At 38.8% G+C, this 27,410-nt stretch overlaps 1 protein-coding gene across 1 annotated transcript; it reads right to left on the reverse strand.

The window, feature by feature from the left end:
- Positions 1-67: 67 nt before the first annotated feature.
- On the reverse strand, positions 68-27,410 carry LOC124153336 (sorting and assembly machinery component 50 homolog B). The gene is made up of 10 exons (XM_046526437.1): positions 27,218-27,410; positions 27,086-27,136; positions 26,906-27,007; positions 26,709-26,825; positions 26,385-26,596; positions 26,199-26,304; positions 25,796-26,065; positions 25,517-25,678; positions 13,956-14,088; positions 68-521 (listed from the first exon to the last, which is right to left on the reverse strand). Exons 1-10 carry the CDS (start codon positions 27,236-27,238, stop codon positions 358-360), a joined length of 1,338 nt encoding a protein of 445 aa, XP_046382393.1. The 5' UTR covers positions 27,239-27,410; the 3' UTR covers positions 68-357.

Consider the following 27,410-nt stretch of genomic DNA (forward strand, 5'->3'; position numbering starts at 1 on the left):
AGTGTGAATAAAATCTACTCATACCAGGCCTTGATTTTAATATGGTGGTCAAATAAATAAAACCAAATTTTATAGAATAAATAATCTTTATTACAACAAATATTACATGTCATAATCACTATCTCAGCAATCTCCAGGCATCACTGGCTCTTTATATTTTTCTACCACTGCAGATGGTATATGTACAACTTAAAAAAACAAAATGCTCAAAATCTCAACAAAAAGATTTCGGGAATGCAAAGATAGCTTCTTTGTTTTTTTCCTCCGCCTCTATCGGCAGTGACGTCTCCATTTCCCGCCAGCGTGCATAAGTACTTTCAGGAATCTATAGCTTCACTCTAACCAGCTGAAAGCCACTCATAAAAATGACAATCCTACACCCACTTGGACTCCAGATGACACATGATCAGACTTTTGAGCAAGGACAGGAACACAATAATTAAGCTCAACACGGGCAATTTGACCTAGCCTGAGGGCTATGCCAATACCATAGGCTAATCTTAAATTTTGAAAATAGTCCTCTGGAAATAAGAAAAAAATACAGTAAGTCTCAAAGGCAATACCAGCAAATACATAAACAGTGGAACTTGGTTAGTACGTTCCTCCTTAGTACGGCAATTTCTCTCGGTCCCAGTGCCATCCGAACAAAATACAGGTAAAAGTATTTGGTTAGAACGGTTGAAAAAGTTCTGCTTTCCTGGTTAGTGCGCTCAATTGCTTACCGTGACGCAACCCGCAATTCGTTCTCTAGTATCTGCTTAAGGGTTGTAAACCTCCTAATTCATGATTTAATTTATTATTATTAGCCATTGACATTATTACAATCATTCCACATCCCTCTTTCTACGACCGTGATTTATCCAAATGCATTTCTCAATTCTTTTGACGTGATGAATAATAAAATGCGGCCATTTTTCGGGAACGTCTGACTATGCAAAACTGCAGCCTATGAGAAGCCCCATTTTTCCCCACCCCAAGCTCCTCATCTTCTGATGCCTTTGGAGTACCACACACTACACAAAATTCGCGAGTGTGCAGTTGTTGCTATTGCACGAGCTATCATAGCGAGGGCAGTCAAATTACAATTGAAATGGAGAGAAACGAATAGTGAAGCAGATTACAACTATAGAAAAGATTGAAATTGTCGAGAAAGTGGACCGAAATCCTTGCTGGAGAGGTGAATTTCAACGAGTATTGCAAGTGCGACGATGATCTCACCGTTTGCCAAACCATCTCAATCGATGAAATTCATGAACAGGAGTTGAAAGAAAATGAAGATGGGAGTGATGAAGATGATGCTGAGGAAGGAAATGAGTCTTATCCAATTCCCACTTAAACTAAAGCAGCCGAGGCTATGGAGTACGTGCATCAATACTTGACTACTGTGCCGGAGCAGACGATGCTCTGGATCTCTACACGAAGCTTAGCGTAAAAATACTTGATCTCAGGACGAGAAATAGAAAGCAGACAACATTAGACAAATGTTTTAAGTAAATTTCAACTGTATAATATAAAAATCTTCATATAATGATGTTGTAATGTAATAATCTTGTGAGTTATTAATCAATATATCGATCGATATGGTTTCATTCCAGAAGCGAATGTGTACGCAGCTGTTACAGTAATTTAAGTCAATAAAATTTTGCCCAATTTTTATGATGTTTAAAAACAACCAATTGACATACACAGGGTTGTCATTATATTCACTGAGTACGCTGTGAGATAGAAGAAATGACTTAGCTTCACTTGCCCTCTTTCTATAAGTACATGTATACATAGGATAAATCACGGGAGATTGACACCGTCTTCACGCAATTGTCTTCGGGGAAATCTATCAAGCATTGTGATTTTTATTCACATGGTATTGTTTTGCAATGTAGTGCTCATTTTCTTGATTTTGAATGCGAAAAGAGTGCAGGAAGGTGATCCTACGAGAACTACCGATAGTAATTGGAATTATGACTAATTTTACACAGATTGCAATTACCCCAACTGCTATTATTTACTTTCCTCGTTAGCACGTTTTCCTGATTAGTATGTACGTTCATTTTTTGTGGTCCCTTCAGAAACGTACTAAACAAGTTCTACTGTATTTATAAGTAATCTGATATAAAAATTATATTACCACAGAAGGAGATAAACCAAGTATGTAAAAGAAATGAAATCACTATAAACTATTACATACTTAATTATTACTACTTATTAAGCTTTTAACACATTGCGGACCGATCACGGAGATCTCCGTGTTTTGCGTGCCGAACACCGAGTACCGGCCACGGAGATTTCAGTGTTTTCACATATTATAATAAAACTTACTCTGCTTCTTTTAACATTAGTTACTTATGTTCGCATTAGCTTCTGGTGTATTTCAGATTGTGACTTCATTGATTAAGATTAGTTTTATACCATACAAATTATAAATTTATTAATATTTTTTCAATGAACGTAATCGACTTTTAGAAATTACTAATGTATAGGAACAAAATGTCACTAAGCCGTAACGTGTGAAAAAAACTCGATTAAACATTCATTTTTCTATAACAGTAACTCTCTAAATTCTACAATGTCCTGAAATTATGAATTATTATATTTTAGATGACAAGAAATAATTTTGGTCGGATTTCTTCGGTCCTTTTCATTTCGCTATAACAAAATCTATTGTCGGTAATTCTCTGATCGCCTACTTTGCGCCATACATTATAATGTATGGCACAAAGTGAATAATACATATGTCACCTCTGGGTGCATTCGGCTGTCTTTCACACATGCCATGGTCTGGATTCTCACAAGACATCCTACCTTCAGCGCTCAACGTAAACACATCAACGAGTCTCGAGGGCCAAGGACTTTGAGGGTCATTTCAGCGGGACTCTATCTTTCGGTCCTCGATAGAAAAGGACAATGCGGCTCAGGTGTCGTCCGATTGGCTGTAGGTCTTTTGAAATTCTTCACGTTTAACCCTTATGTTTTTCATACAGTTGATTACAGGTCTCCATGTAGTGCTTAGATGATAGCCGGTGTCCCGATTGAAATTTTTGGGATTGAGGTGGATCTCTATTGCTTCCTTAACTACGCGGTCCCAGTAACGTTGAGCATGGCAAAGGATTTTGGTGTCATCCCATTTAATAGCATGGTCTTCATTAATGCTGTGTTCCACCACGGCCGATTTTTCTGGTTGCGCTAATCTGAAAAATCTCCGGTGTTCTTTCAGCCTCGTCTCAATCGTTCGGCCTGTCTCTCCCACATACATTTTACCACATTCACAAGGTATTCCATAAACCCCTGGTGTGGTGGCTGACGGACGACACCTGAGCCGCATTGTTGTCCTTGGTAAACGGTCGATCCAGTTTAGTGTGAAATTGAACTTCGGTAAAGTAACACAGCCTTGAGGATGGAAGACAAGTCGTCTTCCGAAACGTCGGCTTACATAAAAGCTTTAACCTGGATGCAAACCCGAGAAATATTTGTCAGAACTAGTGGTGGTGCTTGCGGATTGATGGAGAAGGATATAGACAAAGAACTTTGTGTTGATGCATTATCAGACGTGCCAGATGATTGTGTAGATGAGTGTGAGAGCTCAGATAGTGAAATTGGTTTTGATATTGGTGGAATTTAACCTAAAAGAAAAGTTGCACAGTTAGTTTACACTGATGATAGTGACTCGTATGCAAGTGATGGTAGCTTAGTGAAAGACACCTCGGTGACATGGAATAAAATTGATCTTCCAAGAAGTTTGGAAGATTTTCAGAGTGTCAGGAATCGTCAATGCCCCTGATAATTTTGAACATGTTTTAGAAGTGGCAAAAATGTTTTTTGGGGATGATCTTCCCGAAACGATGTGTAATGAGACCAATTTGTATCGAATGCAGAACGAAGGCAGATATAAGTCTTCGCAGAAAACTGGGAAGTGGAAAAATGTAACGGTGGGAGAGATGAAAGTTTTCTTAACAATTATAATTTTGATGGGGAAAGCCAGGAAAGATTCAATCAAGGAATATTGGAGCACTGATGAATTTATCAATATACCCATTTTTAGTAATTTTCTAAGCAGGAACAGATCTGAACAAATTTGGGATTCTAGACATTTCAGTGATAACAAATCAAATTCGGAATCTTCCAACAGGCTGCATGAATTACAGTAGAACCTCGGTTATACGACCCTCAGTTACACGATGACCTCATTTATACGCTGATTTTTTTTGGTCCAGTGAATAACCCCATATGAACCCATGTATTTCCAACCTCAGTTGTGAAACTTTTCACTTATACGACGAGCTCGGTTACGAAAGGCATTTTTCCAGTCCAATGAGATAAAATACCTCACTTATACGACTTTTCAGATAACTGCTCTACGAGAAGATTGGGGAACGCGCGCCGATTTTAGTCACAGGAGCGGGATTAGTATGGGCTCATCACATAGATATGTCAATGAAGAATAATAAGTTTTAATAATGAGCGATGCTGTTTATTAGATATTAATTTTAGCTGCAGTAGATGATCGTTAATCCGGAATATCTATCTCTAACGGAAGATTGTCTAGAATTTTCCAAGGTTATGTTTTCCGTCGCCCCAGTGAAATAACATCTAAATGAGCCGTTAAAAATCCTCTCGTACCAAAAATTTGGCTTCCAAGGTCATCCATAAAAGATTATAGTGTTTGCAGTATGGACGCAAGTCGATGGTGATTCAACACGATGGTAAAAACAGCATGCATGGTCTCATTCCTCGGGCTAATCCCACATCCGCGGGAGCCGGGGGAAAGTTGCTTACGCAGCACGCAGATCAAAACTGACCCAACTTGTTTCTCAGTAGGTTTAAATGAAACAAAGTTGGACCTTGAGTAGCTATTTGCTTGAGTCTGCCCGGTGGCAAGTGTTTATTTTTTAACTGAACGAGAGTTAGTACGTATGCCCTCGGAATAACTCGCGTCGTCAGTCGTAACGTAATCATTAAAGTCAAATTCAAAACGCGAAGATAAGGCAGTTCCTTTCGACTCAGAAATGATTTATAACCATTATATCGAAGTACATACCGAAGTACAACAGTGTCCGGTGTTGTGATCAGATATGGGGAAGAAAAATATTACGTGAAGATGAGTCACACGGCTTGTGAGTCGAAGTTCCCGGCGCTGAATTTGTGGAAGAATGCCGACAGAGAAGCTATAACCGGTAGATTCATTCTACTAATGCTATAATTTCATGGGAAAATTCTTTTTTAGTGCGTAAAAATTATTGAGAGGGGAGATTTTTCCGAGTTCTTAATCTAGATTTTTGTTCAATCATCAATGACAGCAGTTGTGCGGTTATTTCAAATGCTCACTTAAAAGAAGTGATCTAAGCACCGGAAAAGTCTTACAATTAGTCACGGAATATCCCGGATACCAGTGGCGCCACTAGGAATATGCCTTGGGGGTGATGGTAGTACCTGAGGGGCGGCTACACCCCTCAGGTACTACCCCCCCCCCCCCCCGAGGCAATGGGGATTCCCGGAAAATTAAGGGTATGCCTGTAAATATGTTTTACATCATTTTGGCACTTAAAATTTAACTTTAAGTACATGCAGTTGCTGTATATCAAAGCTAGACTTTTGTTTTAATTTTTTTTTCATTTCTCTGAGGCTTTGGAGGGGGATCTATCCCCTCATCGCCCCACCATAATTACGCCACTGCCGGGTGCTCCATATTATCTATGGCCAAGGTGTCAAACACGCGGCCCGCTCCCTTACAATCTGCAGCCCCCAGCACTATGACTTCTTCAATCACAATTGACACTTCCTTTGCTCCTTTAAGATTTACAGCTCTTAAAGTTGGAAGATCAAAACTTACTGGCACTTCATCCATATTACCCACATGCATTTCTCCATGCACTTGTACAGGTAAAGAGGTGTCAAGTATCTGGGAGTATTAGTACCAGGGATTAAAGTAAATAAACTCTTTCTTTTCTTTCAGTTGCCTTTTTAAATAATAATAATTATAATATAGTTGCGGTAGTATTTTATATAATTCTCCTGTTATTGGTCCTGAAATACATATGCGGCCCTCGAGCTGTATGAGTTGGCTAATGTGGCCCGCCAAGGTGAATGAGTTTGACACCCCTGATCTATGGCATGGTATTTAGAGGGAGGAAACCGAGAGCTGGGGTCATTTTCACCATGAGATAAGGGAGGGAGTATAGGCACCCTGTGTTGGAATTAGCCGGGTTGTAACAATAGGCTTAACCAGGGCTTAACAGTGTGTTGCACTGTAAGTTCCGTCCACACTACTCTCAAGCAGGGATACAGCCATCTCTGAAAACTTTCTGCCTCGGCCATGACATGAACCCTGGTCCATAGGGTGTGAAGCCTTTGTGATGCATTAGTGAAATTTTGCTCCCTAGATACTGGGGTTAATTTGGATGACTTTCCTTAGGTGTTTCATCTTTCAATTTCCAATCTTGGGTTTGCCTACAGGTGGTAAAATGAATTTCCTGAAATCTGCTTTTAATGAGTCAACTTTTTTCAAAAATTGGCTTCTCTGTGAACATTGAGAGTCATCATTCCGAAATTGCTCCAATATGATAGCCTGCAGCTTAGTGCCGGAAATGCTAGGCATTCAACCGTGGGTAATGTTGTTCAAGAATGCAAAATTATGTTTCTCTTAAAGTAACACATCATTTGTGGTGTTGCTTGTGAGGAAATAAGATTATTAGGCTTCAATTTCTTCCCTCCAAATGAGTAATTGCATCCTGGAAACAAACTGGCCCCTATAGGAAAGGATTTCATGCTGAATACCGAAAAACCTCACATATGAAACTTCCTCACTTATGAAACTTTTTTTGGTTTTCCGCTGGAAGTTTCATAAGTGAGGTTCTACTGTATATATAAATATAAAATTAGACCAATACTATCATATTTCTTAGAAAAATTTAAAACTGTGTATATGCCTAAACGTGATCTCTCCCAAGACGAAGGAGTAATACCTTGGAGGGGAAGATTGAGATTTAGAACATACATACAATCCAGGGAAATTGATGAAGTACAGATTATTGGTGCGAATGGTGCATGAGAGTGAAAGTGGTTTGTATTTGCAACATAAAAATACACATACACAGCTGAAGGAAAAAATTAGAGGAAACCATATTGACCCTTTTAGATCCTTATTTACACCTTTGGCATCATGTGTTCCAAGATAATTATTACAATATCATAAAAATAGCTGAAAATCTTCAAGCGAAAAAAACTCGAGTTTGTGGAACCATCCGTGCCAACAGGGGTTTCCCACTGAATTTAGGCATGATATAAAAAGTATGAGGAAAGGTGACTACACATTCTGAACACGGGGGAAGTTCTGCTGCTTGCGTGGAAGGACGAGAGGGAGGTGAGGATGATTTCCACAATCCATAACTTGAGTATAGGCGAAGGAAAGCAAAATAGATGGACGGGACAGATACAGAAAAAACTGATTTGTATTTTGGAGTACAATAAGTACATGGAAGGAGTAGATAAAGCTATGTACTTGGCTAACTTTTCAGTACTAAGAAAAACTATGAAGTGGACAAAAAAAGTGGTGTTGTGGTTGATCAACTGTGCCCTGTTTAATTCTTTTGTGGTATAAAAAACATTGAACACTTCTACCCGTTTGACCTTCAATAAATTTGTTTTGGAAGTAGCCAAGGGCTGGGCTAAATGTGATGAGGGAAGAAGTGTGTCTTCCAGCGATGATGACACAGAGGGTGAGATAGAAAGACCGACTCAGCACGCGCCTCGGCAGGGTAACCCAGCAAGGCTAGCAGGGGGAATGATGAAACACACTCTAGAGAAGATAGTGGGGTATGGGAAGAAGAAATATCCATCGGGGATGTGTCAAGTTTGTTCTGCTAATAAACTTAGGAAGGAAACTCCGTACATCTGTGGATTCTGCAAGATTCCCAATGATAAAATGGACGATTAAAAAAGAATTTCAAAAAAATAAAAATCGTGTAAATGAATGCATAAAATGTAGAGATGGGTCGAATAGCAGATTTCTCAAACTCGAATATCGAATTCGAATATTAAATCATTGCTCGAATATTCGAATACCTCGAATACTAGAAATGCGCAAACCATATTAAACATACGTTTCTTCTTCTATTCCACTTCATGAGTGTATAAATAAAAAGGTGTACAGTGGAACCTCAATCTATCGTTTTTCAAGGGGATGGATGAAAAAAACTATGAATGTGGGAATGTTTGACTAGGTTGCCTATGCAGCAGGAAACCCAAGATTTTGATTTCCTATAAGGATTCAAACAGGAATTTAGCTGATTAGTGGAATATTTTAATTTTATGGAAACAATTTGGGCATATAGTTGATTCAACTAACATCTCTTTTAAATATCCTAAGGGGACACACCACCTCGCAAAAAAAAGATTGCATGCCATCTCGGCATTTACACTTCTACGATGGACTTCTGTCTGATGTATACATTCTTATCGATCAAATGCCATTTCAGCCGCACGCCCATCTGACACTCGGCTTCTTATTTTCAACAGGTAGCTCGCTTTACCCCCACTCCTACTGTCAAGTGCTAGTGGACAATCCGAGGCGTTTTGCAAAATACACGTGCTTCTCCACTGGATTTTCTTCTTCTTCAATTATTTTCAGTCCATCTTTGGAAGTTCTCATGAGATAAGCAGATGAATTCGACTTTCCAGCAGGGAGAAACCAAATATCCTGAGAAAATATCCCTTCCTTTTTGACAATAGAGATTTATAGCATAACTCGTAAATTGTAACTTGATATATGTTTTCGGAAAAAAATACCGCATCAACTTCCCAGAAGCTCAGCTGCGAGGATATCGAGTTTAGCCAGAATGCTAAGTCTCCGTTGTATTTTGACATTTATTTCATTGCGTTAAATGCTTAAATAAAGTCAGAAATACGTGGTTTTTGGTCTTATTCTTTTTTAAATTACACACACATTACTAATATTTCAATCCAATAAAGGTGTAACATCAATTGCCGAAAGTCATTGTTAGACAACTTTTGGGCTAATATGTGACTCATGCAGCAGTTGACCTCCAGAAAAGGGGGAACTTCGAAGCAGGTAGGCTGAAAAAGGTCAGTGGGGGAGAAAGAAGGAAGGGCGAAACACGATTCTATTGTTCTCCTGTAACTTGATATTTTTTCGTGCGTGAGCTGGGGCCTTTGTTTGATTTCGGAGAGGTGGAAAGCGTCGGAGGAGGGGTAGAGGGCTGATGGATGCAGGGGGTAGCGGATTTTGGGAATTGTGCTACATAGTTACCATCCCACGGCACTGAGGTTCTCCTGGTGGGGGAAACCGGGAATTTTCGGATTTTTTCACCGGATCATTTTTGCTTCCCCACGTCGAACTCTTTTCACCGCTCTAATCCGTGAATTTGATGTAATTCATCAACTTGCCTAAAACGGCGATGCATGCACTAAATGACTAGAGCTTTATACAATTTCCGAGTCAACTACCAACGACGTGCGTGCGACAGTTTATGGCACGAATTTTCCAAGTATTCGAGATATTTGAGGTCCTACCTTTAGCATAATTATTCGAGATCTCGAATATCGAATACTTTCTAGTATTCGAGGTATCCGAGTATTCGCGGATACTATTCGCACATCTCTAATAAAATGTAGGGATGAGTCGATTCCACTTTTTTTCGATTCCGATTCCAATTTCGATTCCTTCAAATCGATTCCCGATTCTCGATTCCATCGATTCTTGTTCATTCTAACTGGTGGGATTTTGATTTATCTGTAGCATCGCTGTCATTAAAATTTAAGAATTGAATGGAATAAAATAACTAGGGATGGACGGATCCAGGATTTTTGGAGCGAGATCTTTCGAATCGGATATTTTCGAATCCAAATGCATTTTCAAATTCCTGCCATTAAACAAAGTCATTATTCGTTTATTGTGGGTACATACAATCAATGGAATGCTTCTTAGATTTTCATTCACATTCTAATATTTTTATAAATTAAAAATTATTTTATGGGCTTTCAAGTTGTTTTTTAAAAACATCTTCACATACTCAGGGCCTAAACTGTTACGCTTGGGTTTGGAAATGAAAATAGGAAAAATCTTAGGATGAACCACTGACCAGTGGCGTAGCGAGAGGAATATAAATATAAAAAACACAATTACTTTCCTTCATAAAAGGAAACAAAATATTTAAAAATCATGAATTTACAAAAATGAAAAAAATGAATCTTTGAAAAATGAAGTTTTTCTATTATGAAGGGCGTTAAAATTAGTTTGAAACCCTCTCCTTTGTACCCTGTTGTTTAAAAATTTTCCCCCTGGTTTTGGATCCCCCCTTAACAAAATTCCTGGGTACCCCCCTGCCATCGACTGAATTCCAATTTTCCTCACGCATGTTTCCCCCGAATTTTACTTTCTCATCACTTACGGACTTGTGTTTCATCCGAAAATGCTTCAGTATGGTGAGGTGGATTTAGCACATCCTCGGGATAACTTACGCCACAGTGCACGCACATGGCAATCATTGGTTCTCCATATCTCAGTGGAAATGTTTACACGCAAGACATTTTTATCGGCGTATCATTAAATTGAATTGCAACTGTGCAATTAGCAACACAATTAACAGTATTTAAAACGGCATTAACGTCATGTGTGACGAGGTGCTCAACCGCTTAGCATGAGGAAGAAGTGGGCAGCAGAAGCACGTAAAGGAGAGGTGGAGGGGTGGCGTAGCCAGGAATTTCGTTCGGGGGGGATTCAAAACCAGGGGGAAATTTTTTTAAAAACCGGGCCTCTAAATAATGGGTTTTAAACTAATTTTAACACTTTTTATAATCGAAAAACTTAATTTGTTAAAGAAAAATTTTGTAAATTCCTGATTTTTCAATATTTTGTTTTCTTTTGTGAAGGACAATAACTGTGTTTTTATATTTCGGGGGGTGAGGTCCGGACCATCCCCATGGCTACGCCACTGGGAAGGAGCACGCGAAGGAGAGGTGGAGAGGAAGGAGCCCGCTCCCTCCGTATTTCAAACAACAAGGCTACAAATGAGGGAGTCGGACGAAGAAATCAGATCTTGCTTCAGTGACGTCGTTGCCTTCAAAGCGAAGCCGGGCGCGCTACGTGATATATGTAGTTGGCGTTTCCAATCCGTCTCTAATTGTTTGAGGGGTTAATGCTGCGCTTGTTTCTTTGAAAATTATGCTGTTTGGACAATCAGTAAAGTGTACTTGTAGAATTGTAGATAGAAAACTGAGTGGCAATCAATTAGAGCTGAAAAATAAAGAGAAATATCGTCAGGAATGCGTCTCGTTTGGTCTAATACTTTTTTAAATCCCGTGCATATCATCTAAATGTCGAAGCTATCAAGATATCTTCGGGCCCAAAAAGTCACTCTCCTAGCATTTGTCGTCTAGAAACAGAGAATTGAAGCAGATAGGCCAAAAAAGGTCAGTTGGTGAGGCGAGTTAGGGATGAAACACGCTTCAATTGTTTTCATGTGATTTGATATTTTCCTTAGAAGACAATGATTTTTGGTCCGTGTGATTTCGGATACAAAAAAAAACAACAGAGGCACGGGCTGGTGGACGGCCGAGGGTGGTTTTCTGAAATCTGCGACGTATTTACTTTTGACGTGGTTATCATCCTACGGCGCTGAAATTCCTCCGATGATTGTTCAATCTCTTGGGAAGAGTCACACTATGTGCCAGTCGTATTTTGCCTTTATTATTTTCTGGCTGAAAATCCTGGCCACGGCTGAAATTCTACTCGCAACCTCTGCGAGAGCTTTCAAACAAAACGGTTCATGAGTAGGACAAGAATCGCATGCGACGACGCATTCGAAGAGAGAATCGGAACTCTTTCCACCCTGATGGGGCGTTGCATTCACTGAATCTATTATTTAAAATTTCGGATCCAGATCCGATGTCTTCCGCGACTTTGGATCTGATGTATCCGATGAAGGGCAATATCCGCGGATATTTGGATCCGAGGTATCCGATCCGACCATCCCTAAAAATAACAATAGCCGCGGTGGCTACATTCTCGTTTGGCCGCGGTGGCTAAACAAGAATGTAGCGTTCATTGCGTCCATACACACTAGAGCAGCCTGGCGGGTGCGCGGTGGCGGCCGAACGCAACCTGTCGAGTCCGCCCGGAGGCCGCGGCGGCTTATGCCAAGCAAGTATCAACTTCCTCAAGGGTTGCATTGATGAAACTGGGCTATACAAACGCGAATGTGTCTAATTTTTTTATTATTGACGCAGACGCGTGTTAGTCTAAAAAAGTTACGTATATAAAAAAACCCGCTCTCAGCGCGTATTTAGAAGAAACTTTTTTCACAGGAAAACTCGCTCTCTGCACGTTTTTATTATCATCAGACTTCAAATATCATTCGAAAATAAAAAAAATATATTTCGATCTATTATACTTTAAAATTGGTGGTCGAGATGAATTCTCCGAATGTGATTCATAATCGCAATACTTTGATTTGCATTGACCAGCGGCTAATAAAAGAACGGAAAACGCATGCATTGCTTCCCGATCCCGAGGTTTCCAATTTTTTTTTCTCTTAGAGTTGCTCATGATCACGCGCCATTTCAGGGTTCGTCGGTTTGTCGCTCTTGCCGACATTTTCATGTTTCCGAGGCCGCTTAGGTATGTTAGTCGCAGCACCTGCGTGCCGGGCGTATCCTATGCACGGGCAAGGCTGACACCGCGGCCGCTTAGATATGTGGCAGCCTTTGTGCCCCAAACTTATAGTCTATGCTCAAAACATTTATCTTCCTGGAATCGATGGAATCGGAATCGACTTTAGGCGATCGATTCTCGATTCCGATTCCGTGCCCGAGAATCGGTGGAATCGAGAATCGACATTTGGAATCGACTCATCCCTAATAAAATGTATACATATAATTGAAGCACATTTATACAATTCCAGGTAGAAGTTATTACATAAATAATACAAAATCTCACCAAGTTTCCTACATTTTGGTGAAGTACTTTTTTAGATATCGCAATTACAAGTCATGGGTGTCCACACCAGAGATTTCGGGCACATTTAAATACCCCCTCAGGATTTAAATGCCCAAATGCTTATACCCGGCTTGAGGGGTTAAGGAATTACACGGAAGTGTGTTTCAGTTTTGCTGATACTGTGTGAAAGCTTGAATTGTCCAGAATTTTGGAGAGTATTTAGAAGAGATAATGAAGATTCACTATGAATGGTTGTGAAGCAGAGGATTTCTGCTATCAGCACACTAAATCTGCAGTTGCAAAATTTTTTACGGCTGTTTACTTGGCCTTAATGGGGGTGGTGCAGAGTCCTTGCCCGCTAACCTAACGCTGATTGCTATTGTTCCATCTAGGTAATAACTGTGATTTTCCTACACGGCAACAGCTGGCAATGTCTTGATCAATCTACTTTCCTATGAATGAAAGATTGAAATATACATTTCTGGGCACCATGCAGTGACAAAAATCATGGCTCTAGATTTCCATAGGTCAAAAAACTATTCATGAGTGACCATTAACTACGACAGTGTTGTGTTCTCCACTTTCATCACTACCATCTCTAACACGGGAAAAGATGGGAGGGGTTATCACCACAATGCAAGTGCCCACAATTAAGACATCACCTGTTATAATCAACTTTAAATACCTTTGCTTCTGACCTTTCCTGCAAGCTCGGAATGCTTTGAAGGGCATTGTGGACGTTTTAATTAAATAACTTATTACATAATAACTATTAACTTTAATATTTAATTACTAATTAATAAAATATTTAATAATAAATTTCTTAATTCACTTTTCAAGGAGTTCTCAAATATTTGTGTCCTACTGATCTGCCATGGAGGTTTGAGGAAGACCGAATTGTATACATACATACATAAAATCAAGTACACATTTATTGGTCTACCTTCATATTTGTATAGTATTCATTCTTAATTAAGTTTAATAAAAATTTACCACTCTTCATACTTACTGATATCGGTGCTGCTAGCAGCAATGTTCCCAGCATTAACAAATACGTGTGTTCGAAATAGATCACCAAATCCTCCACCACCGGGGCGAAATGGAAGAGGGCTAAAGAGATGCAAACCCCCTGCCCAAAACACCTGAAACATGAAATCATCTTTAGGGCTACATCTCATGTAGAAAAAAAAATCCCACAATCTGTCAAAATATGTACCAGGGAAAAGAGAACTGGCAAACAGCTATGATGACAAAAAGCTTTAGTTAGCAAACATTTAAGTTTTGTTTTTTTGGAATCTTAAATCCCCATTTCACCTCACCAGCATTTCTAATGACATACTGATAAAACTTATCTTAAGGAGAAGAACCGAAGAGAAGGATATCATAAAAAAACATTCTATTCATAGGCAATATTAGATGCTTGCAATGGGGAACATGCATGAAATTATTTCAACATGCTAGTGAGTCTCATAGAATAGACAATATTCTCACGGTTCCAAATATATAAGCCAAAACTCTTCTAATACTCCACAAACGTCAGTAAATGCTAATTAAAAGTGCTCGAATATCGCTTGAAATCACATGACCTGAAATGCCTTTGGACGTCATCGTACGGTACACCATTCACTTTGCTAAGAGAGTACAGTGGTAGAGCCTTAATGCAAGATATCAAAGTAAAAATCATCGCTGAACTTTGTAATAGTTCCTCAAAGGACAAATTGACTTAAGAGGGGTTTGAGAAGGCACAATACGACAGTTTACTTTTGGTCGACTCCTTAATGGCGGCTGATTATCTAGAAAAACAGTGATTGCTTCGTAACTACAGCCCTGAATGGAGTACATAGAAGCAAGCAAGTAAATAATTACACGATTAATAAAAATTATATCACGAACTTTTTTAAATATATATTTATTACCCAGTAAGATTTAAGACCGTATTTGCACGAATCTAAGAAGGTTTTTTCCCTCCCAACTCCTACAGAAAAGAGGGTTCGTCTTACAATCGGATGCAAAATTCTCTATGTCAATCGGGTTGCATAATTTACGTCAAAAATTATGGATACCTGAGTTTGCCACCTGATAGCTATACAATGAAAAATCAACGTCAAAAATAGCTGAACAGCTATTTAGCTTATTTATTTTTGCGATCAAGTAAATAAACATTTTCCATTTTTAGGCAGCAGGCAAAGATTCGGTGCATGCCGATCAGTCGCCGGGTGTACTTCTGCCGTATCCACGAGATTGCCTGCTTTAGCCTGGGTTCGGCTCCATTCAAGTTAAAGCTTCATCAACCCACAAAATGTTTGTGTGATTGGGTACAATTTACCCAAATTGTAACGTTAAAGCCTCAATGCCGTCGCGGAATAAACTGCTACAAAGTCGTTGTATTTTTCTCAGAGCAACGGTAAGAACGCAACATGATATGCCTCTCATTAGAGAGATCGGTTGAGTTATGATCCACCGTGCCTTTCAGAGTATTATGATGGCAGAGAAAAGAAGTCATTACACTGCCGCTTTCAAAAGAAAAGTTATACAGTGGAACCCCTATCTAACATTCCCACATTGATCATTTACCCGCATTCATCGTTCACCGTTTCTGGTCCCAAATAAAGTTCCATGTAGAAAATATAATTTTTTCGCACATCTATCGTTCCCCGAAGTATCGTTTTCCCGCATTGGTCGTTTGAAGATCGCGGTTTTGTCGTTATTTATTTTATTTATTTTTTATTTTATTCTCAAACCACCGGATACAGCTCGTATTGGCCATTTTACACCGGGGTGTTCAACATATGTAACAATTAACTGTATCCGGTGGTTTGAGAATAAAATAAAAAATAAATAAAATAATTTTCCGGCATCCATCGTTTGACGAAAATGAGACGAAATAAATACAATGTTTCATTTATGGCTAATAACGACAGGCATATAGTATGAATCTTCCCCAGGAAATGGAACTACCATAGGGAGAAGATCAGTGCCGTGGGAGAGCAACATTAGTGCATTTCCCAAGATCCGCTATCCCCCTCCATTCAGCACTCGCCTTCCCCCCTCTGAAGCTTTCCTCTTCTCCAAAATCAAACAGAAGGTCCCAGCTTGCGCAGGGATCGTTTTACGAAGACCTTAGCTTCGAAAAAAATATCAAGTTACATGAGAACAATAGAAACGTGTTTCACGCCCTCCCCCCCTTTTCTCACCCACTGACCTTTTTCAGCCTACCTGCTTTAAAGTTCCCAATTTCTGGAGGTCAACTGCTGCATGAATAACCTATTAGCCCAAAAGGTGTCTAACAATTAATTTCATCAATTGGTATTATACATTTATTAGATTGAAATATTTGTAATGTGCACGTAATTCAAAAAAGAAGGAGACAAAACACGACGTATTTCTAACGTTATTTAAGCAAGAAACTAGTTGGAAAAATACGATGGTGATTTTGGCGAAACTCGACATCCTCGTAGCTGAGCTTCTCGGCAGTTAATGTGGCATTTTTTCCGAAAACAGGATATCACGTTATTATCACTTATCAATTTACGACTTATACCATAAGTCTCACTTGTCAGAGTTACTGACGAAGGGATATCTTCTCAGGATTTCTTGTTTCTCCATACTAACAATCCGAATTCATCTGCCCATCTGGTGCTACACTAACAGGGTGGTTTCCTATTTTTTTTTACTGCCAAAATCGAAAGATTATTACTCCTGGATTACGCATTTCACGCTCTTAGATTTTCAAATGACGATATCTATTTTTTGCGATTAAACGAAAAGTGAAAATTTTCAAGCACGCGAAAACTTGATGGCTAAGTAGGACTGCTGGGAAAAGTCCGTGTGACGTATTTCTGGTTCCAGCTGTCGGCGTGTGAGGTGACCTTGGGGCAAGGCTTGAGCACTGATACGACGCAGGCTGCTAGCAGGTAGCTGAGTACCCTGCTAGCAGGTAGCGCTTGGCTTAAATAAGGATTATTGTTCCTCTATCAAACGAAGGAAACTTTTGGAACTTTTTTAATGGGTAATTATTAAGACATGTTTCCCTGAGCTCTGTGCCTCATGCATGCATCGGTAATCTCAGACAATGTTAAACTCCTATCTACTCGTATAGAATTTAGGTCCCTGTGACATCGCGTGGAGTGGCATCGCATGGGCGCCAATCTGGGCTTTGTCAAATGAGGTTAAAATTGACCATTGCCATACGCCTAAACTGGGATTTCTAAAAACAAATAATTTGTATATTATGAATTCACCAATGGTGGGTAAGGAATCGCAATCAATGCATTTCGTTTTCTTTGATGAAGGAAACTACCCTATTAAGGCCGCTTTACACGGTGAATGATCATTAGAAAGATCTTTCGAAAGATCATTCGCAAGAAATTCATACGCCGGTACCGCTATACACGGTGAAAGATTTCGGTGAATTTTCTGCGCAGAAATGATGCGCACTGGTGCGACTATCGATAGTGTATTTCGATTCTAACGATATTTCCGACCGTTTCTCACCATATGATTTGTTTTGGAACTCGCAGACGATGGAACGCTTCGTTTACATGTGCGCTTCAATATACTTTTGTATTGCTTTGACTTTCGGTGGGGTATGACGCACTAAGTAATGAGAGGAATTAGAACGGTACTTCTTGACAGCGGAAAACCACTTTAATAAATCGTGCATTTTGTAATCCCGTAACGAAGTACATAATTGGTTGTTTTCGCTGCAGAGCAAAGATGATTATGCTTAAAGATAGTGTGCTCTGTAACATGATCATAAGGGAACTTAATCTTCAAATGGCTGCCCGAGGTCTTTTTCCTTCCGATCCATTATATTATAAAGTAAGTGAAAAGATAATTTGGGGAAAAACTGCACATTGTTACTTGTTCAGAAAAATACTATCTTATGGAGACCAGTCCCGTATTGACGCCGCAACGTCCAGCTCCCATAAAAAAGAACATAATAAGCATAAAGCAAAAGCTCCTCAAGGTTGAAGGCCGGTCGACCATGAGTTTTTATGTTTGGGGTCCCTTCGGGTACACAGCCTTCACAATGCAGTCGAGCAAAGATCACTTCTGTGCGAGAGAAAAAAGGTAACGGGAAGAGAAAAAAGGAAGCGACCTGTTCTATTTTCGAAAGAGAGCGCTTCAGCATCCTCATACTTTCTACAATGAAGTTGGCTCAGTGTCATCTCATTGCTTGCTATCCAAGCAGGGGAAGAAAGTGGACTGTGATATTCATGGGCTAACTTATAGGGTTTGCCCCTTGAATTATAGGCAACCCCGTGAGATTGTGAATTCCTAGGTGGGCCAATGTGATGTCACGGCTCGTTTTGGCTGGAATGTGTTCACCGAATAAACAGATATTTTGTCATTAATTGGGAGTCTCACCCCAAACTTTAGCATTTAAATCATTAAATACAGTTTGATAATTGTAAATCAAACAAAATATAGACACAATCGAGGAGAAAAACGACGATGTTGAACTTTAAAAATCCGGAATGTTTTTTCCAAATTACTCTATTTTGAGGAATGATGTTTGTGAATTTACTTTCTTTCAAAGTAAATATTAATGATTTGAGCTATCGCATAAGTTAATATGCTTCCAAAGTTTATATATATGATCATAAAATTCCGAGGTGGTGCTAATGGCAAGATGGACGCCATGCGCTCATATCATTCACGGAATCATTCAAGCAAATTAGGACATGCTCGAAATTTATTTCGGGTGAGTTCCTTGAATGATTAGAGATAGGCAATATTGTGATCCCATAGGTGAGCCAAGATAACGTAGCGGCTCGTGTTGGCTGGAATGTGTTCACCGAATAAACAGATAATGTGTAATTAATTGGGACTCTCACCCGAAACTTTAGCGCTCAAATCATGAAATATTGTTTAATAATTGTAAATTGAACAAAATACAGACGCAATCGAGGAGAAAAATGACGTTTTTATTCATTAAGTATCCGAAATGTTATTTCCGAATTACTGACTTTAGACAGTTGATGTTTGTGAATTTATGTTCTCTCAAAGTACATATTAATTATTTGAGCTATTTCGTGGGTTACTATGCTTCCAAAGTTTTTATATAAAATATTAAAATTCCGAGGTGGATGCTAATGGCAAGATGGACGCCGTGCGCTCATATCATTCACGGAAATCATTCAAGCAAATTAGAACAGGCCTGAAATTTCATTCGAATGATCATTCGAATGCAGGAAATTTCCGTCATACACGGTGGATGATGGTCATTCGAATGATCTTTCGAATGATCATTCACCGTGTAAAGCGGCCTTTAGAAAAGAATGGATATCTTTAGGACAAAAAATTTCATGGCGCAGTCATATGGCCATGCTTCACCATCTGCATTATGTTCTGCATACACCGTACGCGATAGCATCAGTTCCGAACTTCACCTCATACGAGTGGTTCCCTACTTTCCAGGGTAGCTTGACTTTAAACCACCGAGTGTTTTTCGTGTGGGTTTAATAAAGTCAGGTTTCATTTTCACTAGTTTAATTTTATTTGTCTTCGGACGATGGCCCTGCCGAAGAAACTATCAGTCGAATAAACAATATGACCTAAGTGTCTCGATAAAGTACTAGTATTCCTGTAATTACCTAAATCTTGTTTGGATCCTTTACTGAATATCATAATCATGCGCAAAAAATCCTGTGTTTCCTGGGACATAGGCAACCTAGCATTCCCGCATTGATTGTTCTCCTGCATTCATCATTTATTCGTATCGTTATTAGGAAAAATTTTTTTTTCCCGAGTTGAGTTACAAAATAGGGGGGGGGGGGGGTCATCTTATAATCGTGTTCGTCTTAGATTTGTACAAATACAGTAGATCCATTGCCAGCTGAAAATTCATCTAATGTGTTTACTTAGCAACATAGCAATCAGAGCTTAAATAGTTTTTCGAATCGGCCGGATTAGAGATCCAAATGATCGCTAAAAGGTAATAAAAAAGTATTTCATAGACACAAAAATAAGTTTCAAGAACTTTGTATGCTGTATTTGAGTTCCTGTTTTTGAACCGAGAACAACGGCAAAAATGAGTTGAAATCGCAGGTTTTATGTTTACATGCAGCAGACGTTTTGGGTATCACAGCAATACATATGGAGTTTACCTTGCTAAAAGCCTCATATTTCTCGTGTATTCCTTATTTTTAACTGTGTTTTAATCGTAATCAGTATTTATTCTCTTGAATAACCACCTACCAATATATTTAATCCTACAATGGGCAGACTAATAGGTACTTTTCTAGGGTTGTTTACAAATCGAAATGAGTGATACATTCTAAATTTGGTGACCATCAGAGAAAAACTGGCGATTCGATAAAACCCTACGGTAACCCTGATTCAAGAGAGTCATTAGGTTGAGAAATATCCCGTTGACTAGGTAGATAAAGTATTTAACTCCATTCTGTAGGTCATGAACCACTTTTTTCTCTTATTTTTGTCCATTGGGACACAAGCAAAAACCTTCTCCGGCGAGATAATAAGATACTTGAGCTACAGGGTACTCACTGTACATGATTTATATGGTTTTCTTACGCTTTTCTAATGAGTATCCATGCTGCAATACACTTGTTCCATTAAGCAAATGATGTAGGTGTGTTATGTAGACCACAATCTGCAATCAACTTATTTTCATTTAATATTTCCAAATCTCCCAAAATCCCCTTTATTTGCTTCAACAATGCCTTAACAAATATTCACAATTTTCTGTTTGTTGTTAAAACAGCAATTATTTTCTCCAAATTTATGTTTGAGCCCCAGCATTGACCGATTTTCTATGCACTTCCTCAGTCTGTCATCAGTGGATACTGCCCTGTGCTGGCGAGTACATCTGAGGTAGGGACCTTTTTATTCTAATACAGTGAGTTCTCGTTTAACGTCACTAACCGTTCCTGAAAAATGTGACGAACAAACGAAATGATGTTAATCGAAGCATAATATCCCATAAAAAACAATGTAAAAAGTGAATATTGGCTCCTAGACCTCACAATTCGACGACAATAGCAGGAGTGACGTAAATCCTTCTCCATTTCTGTATCTTCCTGCATTTGCTTTTCGGCTTCGCTATGGGGTGCAGTCCAAAGAATGCTACTTCCGCTACCAGACACTACAGACGGTGCTTCGGAGCACCGTCTACTACGCTACGAGAATTTCTTTTCGGACCGGTCAGGAGCGAAATCAAAATGGCGGAAATGAATGAGGGCGTGCAAACTGGGATTATGAAATCGAAGAGATGGTTTTAATTGTGAATTGTGGCGGGCGGGCGTCGCCTGGTCAATATCATTGCTGAAACATCGTCGCAGTAACAGGAACCAAAATTACTGTGAACATTGTTCTCTTGGACATTTTCGTGGAAATGTCTCTGATGCCAAAATTTGCTAAAAACCCTAATCGCAATTAAGAATATATACAATATAGAATATATATATAATATAGAATGTACACACCGTTTTACACTTTACATGGACTGACTGTATTACCGCCCACGAAGCGTACAACCTGCAACGCCTGCCACTTTGCCTTTTTTCTCGCGTGAAATTTAAAAGACTTGACGTTATTGCGAAGCGAAGGTGCGATAAACGAATGAAGATCTCAAAATTTTTTTGGCGTTATCGCAAAATGACGTTAAACGGGGTGACGTAGAACGAGGACTCACTGTACTTAAAAAAATATTGTGCATGTTCCCTGTTGCTTACATGATGCCATACCAAATTCTCCATCATTTCATGACCCAATCTAAATCAAACTTATCAGAAAATGAAATACTTCAAAGGTATCACATGATAGGGTACATATGATAATACTATTTTGAATCAAATTATGGTCCATAATGCCATAGAAGCAATTACACTAGCAGAAAAAGCAACTGAAAGTAATAGCTGGCCACAGTAAAGTCCTCACCTGACAAACTAAAGGTCACGAGTTTGAGTCCCGCCTAGGCTGGTTGCCCCTACCCACGACATGGATATTCGTGTACATTTACTTGTTAAGTTCTATAAAACCATGATGTTAAGGCCAAGCAGCACTGCTTTAGGTGGAGTTACAATAAAAAAATATAAAAAAAATAAAAAAATAAAATAAAAGAACTAAAATATTTGAATCTTTAAACATCAAAATAAATATGTGACACAAGAACAATATACAGTAGAATCCTGATTTAACATTTTTCAGGGGGGATAAAATTTAAAACACTAAAAGTGGACCAGCCTTTTTCTTCAGGTTTTAGGGCCTATAACGATTGGAATGGCTTTCTACTAATAAAAAATATATTTTTAAGTCACTCAAAGGTGCTACAAAGTGGTGTAGCCAGGAATAGTTTGGGGGGGTTCAAAACCAGGGGGGTGTGGGGGAAAAGCTTGAAAAATAGGGTAGAAATTAGAGGGTTTTAAACTAATTTTAACATTTTAATAATGGAAAAAACTTAATTTTTCATAAAAATATTTTGTAAATATATGATTTTTCAACATATTGTTCTCTTTAATAATGAAGCAAAGTAACCATGTTTTTATATTTTGGGAGAGGGGGAAATTCTGGACCCAACCCTCTCGCTACGCCACTGGTGCCACATACGTCAAAAAATTAATTGATTAAATGCTCTCTTCCCACTAAGAAGGTAAGGCAACACCTTCAGGAAAGAGTTTTTAAAAAATGGGAAGGAAAATAAAGCAATGAGTGGATTATATTATAAGAAAATTAGGTTAGTGGTAGTGTGGTGGGGCCAAGATCCAGCCAGGTATATTGGACCCAAGCAATGCTTGAGCGCCGATTTCCTCCAGAGTACTGACAACGCCGAAATTTTTTGAGGGGAGGGGGAAAGAGAGAAACTCCTTTTTCTTCCCCCACTCCCCTTTTTAGCTCAAACGTACGTATGAGTGTACGCGGAATTCTGTACATCTTAGAAAATCATTGAGGCGACAGAGCATACCATACTAAAATGAGAAAAGTTAGCTCAGATTTATCCGCTAATGAACATGAGTAAATAATAAAAAAATATAGGTTGTCTAAAGCTAAAACGAAGGAAGCGTACAGGACTGCATTCACCAATTTTAAAAAGAAAAACACTAGTGGAGCAGTTACGGGATAACCCAAAAGCATTTTGGTCATATGTTAGTAAAGTTCAAGATAAAAGATCTACCGTTTTTTCGCTGAGGAACGATAATGGAGGTATGTTGACAAACAGTTCCGATAAAACTAATTTATTTAATTCCTACTTCAAGAGCGTGTTCACCGAGCCTTCAGAGAACTCATCTGAGACAGTTGACAATCTCTGCATACAAAAGATGCTGCCTATTCACATTAGTGCACACGGAATAGAAAATATAATGAAATCGCTCAGTCCAAATAAATCACCTGGTCCAGATGAAATTCCTCCTGGCATATATAAAGAATTCACCTCAGAAATTGCCCCCTTCTTGCAGTTTTTATTCAGTAAATCCATCAGTCAACACAAAGTACCTAATGAATGGAAAATTGCTAATGAAACACCAAATTTCAATTCAAAAGTGGAGACAAGGAACAGCCATTTAATTACAGATCTTTAATGCCCATATCATGAAAATTCCTTGAACATATTGTAGCCAGCTCAGAAATGAAACACCTAGACGTGTAAAACTTGTAAATGAGAACTCAACATGGATTCAGGAAAAGTACATCATGCGAAACCCAGTTAGCACTTTTTGCCCACCATATTTTAGTCTCTGGAGAGGAAAAAATTCCAGTAGACTAGATTTTTCTTGATTTCAAAAAAGCATTTGATAAAGTACCCCACAGAAAGTTGATAATGAAACTGAAATCTTAAGGCCTAAATGAAGATGTCATTTCCTGGATTAGAGAACTTTTGAGCAACCGCGTGCAAAGAGTAGTATTAGACAGTGCAGTCTCCAACGAGGTTAGAGTCACTTCTGGCATCCCTCAGGGTAGTGTCGTTGGCCTTCTTTATATAAATGACATTGGTGAAGTAGTACTCAGCAAGCTACAATTATTTGCAGATGATGCTGTAGTTTACAGGGGAATCCCTTCACACAAAGATAGGGATGAACTAACGAACGACCTTGCTGCTATCCAAGCGTGGTGTGATGCATGGCAGTTAGAATTAAATTTTTAAAATGCGAAGAAATGAATTTCTGGAAAAATAATAACTCCCCTCAACATAACTATATCATTTGAGGCACCCAATTAAAGGCAGTTGAATCTGTGAAATATCTAGGAGTTAGACTCAATAATGACCTATCATGGAATAAACATTCGGGGAATAACAGGTCAAGCTAATTGTAAAATGGGTTTTGTTACAAGAATAATAGAAAAGTGCAACGATAAAATGAGAGAAATTAGCTACTTCTCCCTTGTTAGACCCCATTTAGAATATGGTGTCAGTGTTTGGGACCTTCATGAAAAATATATTGGGCCTCCTCTTTTGAAGGGAAAGTAGCGGACGGGATAAATATTGAACTAACAGTGGACTTTCCATAGAGAGTAGAATTGAAAGGTACGTAAGCATCAATGAAAAACAATCCCAGAAAACCATCATAGTAGTGGCCCTCGGAGAATAGCTCATGTCATTAGTCATCACGTAATCATCCAAGTCAAGTTCAAGAAGTGAAAGATAAGGTCATTACAGGTTATTAAGGGATGTCTTGGCTCTATCAGATTGAATTTGATATAAAAAGTGTTTGGATAAGAAGGGGAGCAAAACATTACGTGAAGACAAATAACCTGGCTTGCAAGTTGAAGGTCCCAGAGCTTCATATGCGGAAGAATGCTGATGAAGAATCACTCTCTGGTAGATTCAATCGACTCTTGCTAAAATTTCATGAGAATTTTCTTGTTGTTGAGCAGAACTTCAAAGATTTCGATAATCATTTCAATCAACCACAATAAACAAACATTAAATCTGGTAAAAAATTCTTGCGCGCGAAATTTTTTTACAACCTTGATGCGGAAAAATGCAGAATGAGGAAACACTAAATAAGGATAATTTTTACATTGCTCGGATATGGAATGAATCCGGACCCCAAAAAAGATACACTAAATAGGGAAAAACATTGAATGCAAAAACGTTAAATCCAGACCTGACTGTATATATTGAATGGCACTGAATGGAAGATCACAGAACGAGAGAAATCAAAGGTGGGATCATTCCAAATAAGGCACAACCAAAGAATGATGGCAATAAAATGGATATACAGGGTGATAAATCAGGAAGTGCAAATAAAAATTGGAGAACAGAAGTCTTCAAAAAAAACCCTGAGATAAGGTCAACTTAATTGGCCACAAAATAGGTAATAACAGTCTGATGAAGACAAAAATTGAAGGACAAGCAGATGGGAAGAATTTGAATGAAAGATATTGATCAAGTGATAAACTATAAAAAAGGTAAAGAAATCACTCTCATGAAAAAAATAGCTGCTTAGAGATGTAAAAGGAAAGCTGCATCACACTAATCTTAGGATGACCTATGACATTGATGATAAATCCTTCATTTGTAAATGAAGTTTGCATTATGGATTTGTGGCTTCCTGAAAAAGTTCAATACATGTACAAATAACATGAGCAACAAGTAAAGCTCACCTCTCCACCAAGAGAGTTTCCTTGATCATGTGGTCCCACTCCCCTCCATTCAAAGCCTCTCAAAGACAAAGGCCCTCCAAGGTAAAATCTATCACATATTTTTGCTGTCTTATGATTGCTGAGTGTGTTGAGCATCCCAAATTGGAACGCTGACTGTAAAACCTGAAACGTAACAAAATACAGCAATCAGAAAGAGTCAAATGAGGTAAGAGTAAGTGCTTTATACAGCTGGTCCATTGATGAATTAGAATAAAATAAGTTGTACTAATTGGTACTCACCACATCCGATGCTAAGGATCTGTTATGTTGGTAATGCACCTCATTTTTCAAGAAGCCAATGTCTCCCCCAATCCCCGCAACTTCTTGAATTACTTTGAATAGAGTACCTGTTGAAGGAAATACTGCCGCATCTCTCGTGTCCGAAACAGCTATGTGTCGAAAAGCTGATTTCAGTGAATGCCCACTCTGCTCACGGACAAGGAAGGACGTCGAGCGAGTAAGACATTCCAGTTCTCGCCAGGACCCTTCCCATTGAATGTTGTGTCGTAACTGGTAATAAACCGATGAGCAAAGATGCATGTTAAATATTAACAAGAAGTCTTAAAGGGAGGTGTAATTCTTCAAAGAACACACATGCTATCATATAAAATAAAACGAAATTGAAATGATAGTCGATACATACCGAGGGCTTAGAGTTGAAAGCAAGGTCTAATAATAGACCTCTTTCTATTAATTTGTAACCTGAAGGAATCCACTCAGACCCTTGTTGAAATAAGGATGCTGAAAACCTAATGACAAAGGAACATACTTTTGAAAACTGTCAAGCATAAAATTATTAAAGACGAAGAAAAATTTACTCTGCACAAACCCAGCATTTTGTAAAACTGCGAGTGGCTTATAAAACGTTGTACTGAGACCGACGGTCCTACTCCAACCTCTACTATACTCGGCAGTGAGTTTCTCTCCCCGTCCAAACATATTTGGTGCTCGCAACTCAACTACCAAAGAGCCCTCATTGTTTCCCATCAACGTCTTCACAGACCCAGTAATACGCTTCAATTCTTTCACCTGGAAAATCACCTAAAAGAGGAAATATACAAAATGACTTTCAAATATGACTCTAGGATACATAAATTGTAAATATGAATGATACGATGGCAGAAAGACACCTAAGTAAACAAACACTAAGTACCTCCAAACCATCAGGAGTTGCATCTGGGCCATCACTCGTATCGATAAGAATGCCAACTTTACTGAAGCATTCTAAACTTTCAAGTTTACTTCGGACTTTATGAGCACCCAGGATAACCTAAAAGCATGAACAGTGAAATGAAACACCACTAAGAATTTTGTAACACTTCTGATTTACATTCTAAACCACAAGCTAACCTCTTGGAAGTCTTGAGCTTTGAAGAGCTCCTGAACCTTGTTGGTAAGCAAATCATCTTTAGTCCTACCTAAACCTTCGATCCTGACTTTGTCGACTCGAGCCTAAAAACACAAAAAGGTAAACGAAAATACAGGATAAATTAATCGAAGTGCTTGACCTCTAAGGATCACTCCACTCACCTTGACACACTCCAAATTGAATCTCGGGCTCTGGCCAGGCGTTTGGCTATCCTATGGACAGAAATATTGATTCATGTGCATTTTCGTTCGAAGGTAAATGCAGCACAACAATAACGTGATAGAGGTACACACCTTCGCGTGAACTATCCCCATTCTTCAAATACGCCTGTATACCAAATTTTGGGGCAATATAATAATTGATTACATTTGTAACATGTAATTTTATTACGACGGCTTCCGTATATCACTTAAAAAACATATAGCCTGATTTTGATCAATGGTAAAATTTTGATGAAGTTACACCGGGACTCAAATTAGTTGTTGA

The sequence above is a fragment of the Ischnura elegans genome, chromosome 2 (assembly GCF_921293095.1).
Source record: "Ischnura elegans chromosome 2, ioIscEleg1.1, whole genome shotgun sequence".
Classification (NCBI taxonomy): Eukaryota; Metazoa; Arthropoda; class Insecta; order Odonata; family Coenagrionidae; genus Ischnura; species Ischnura elegans.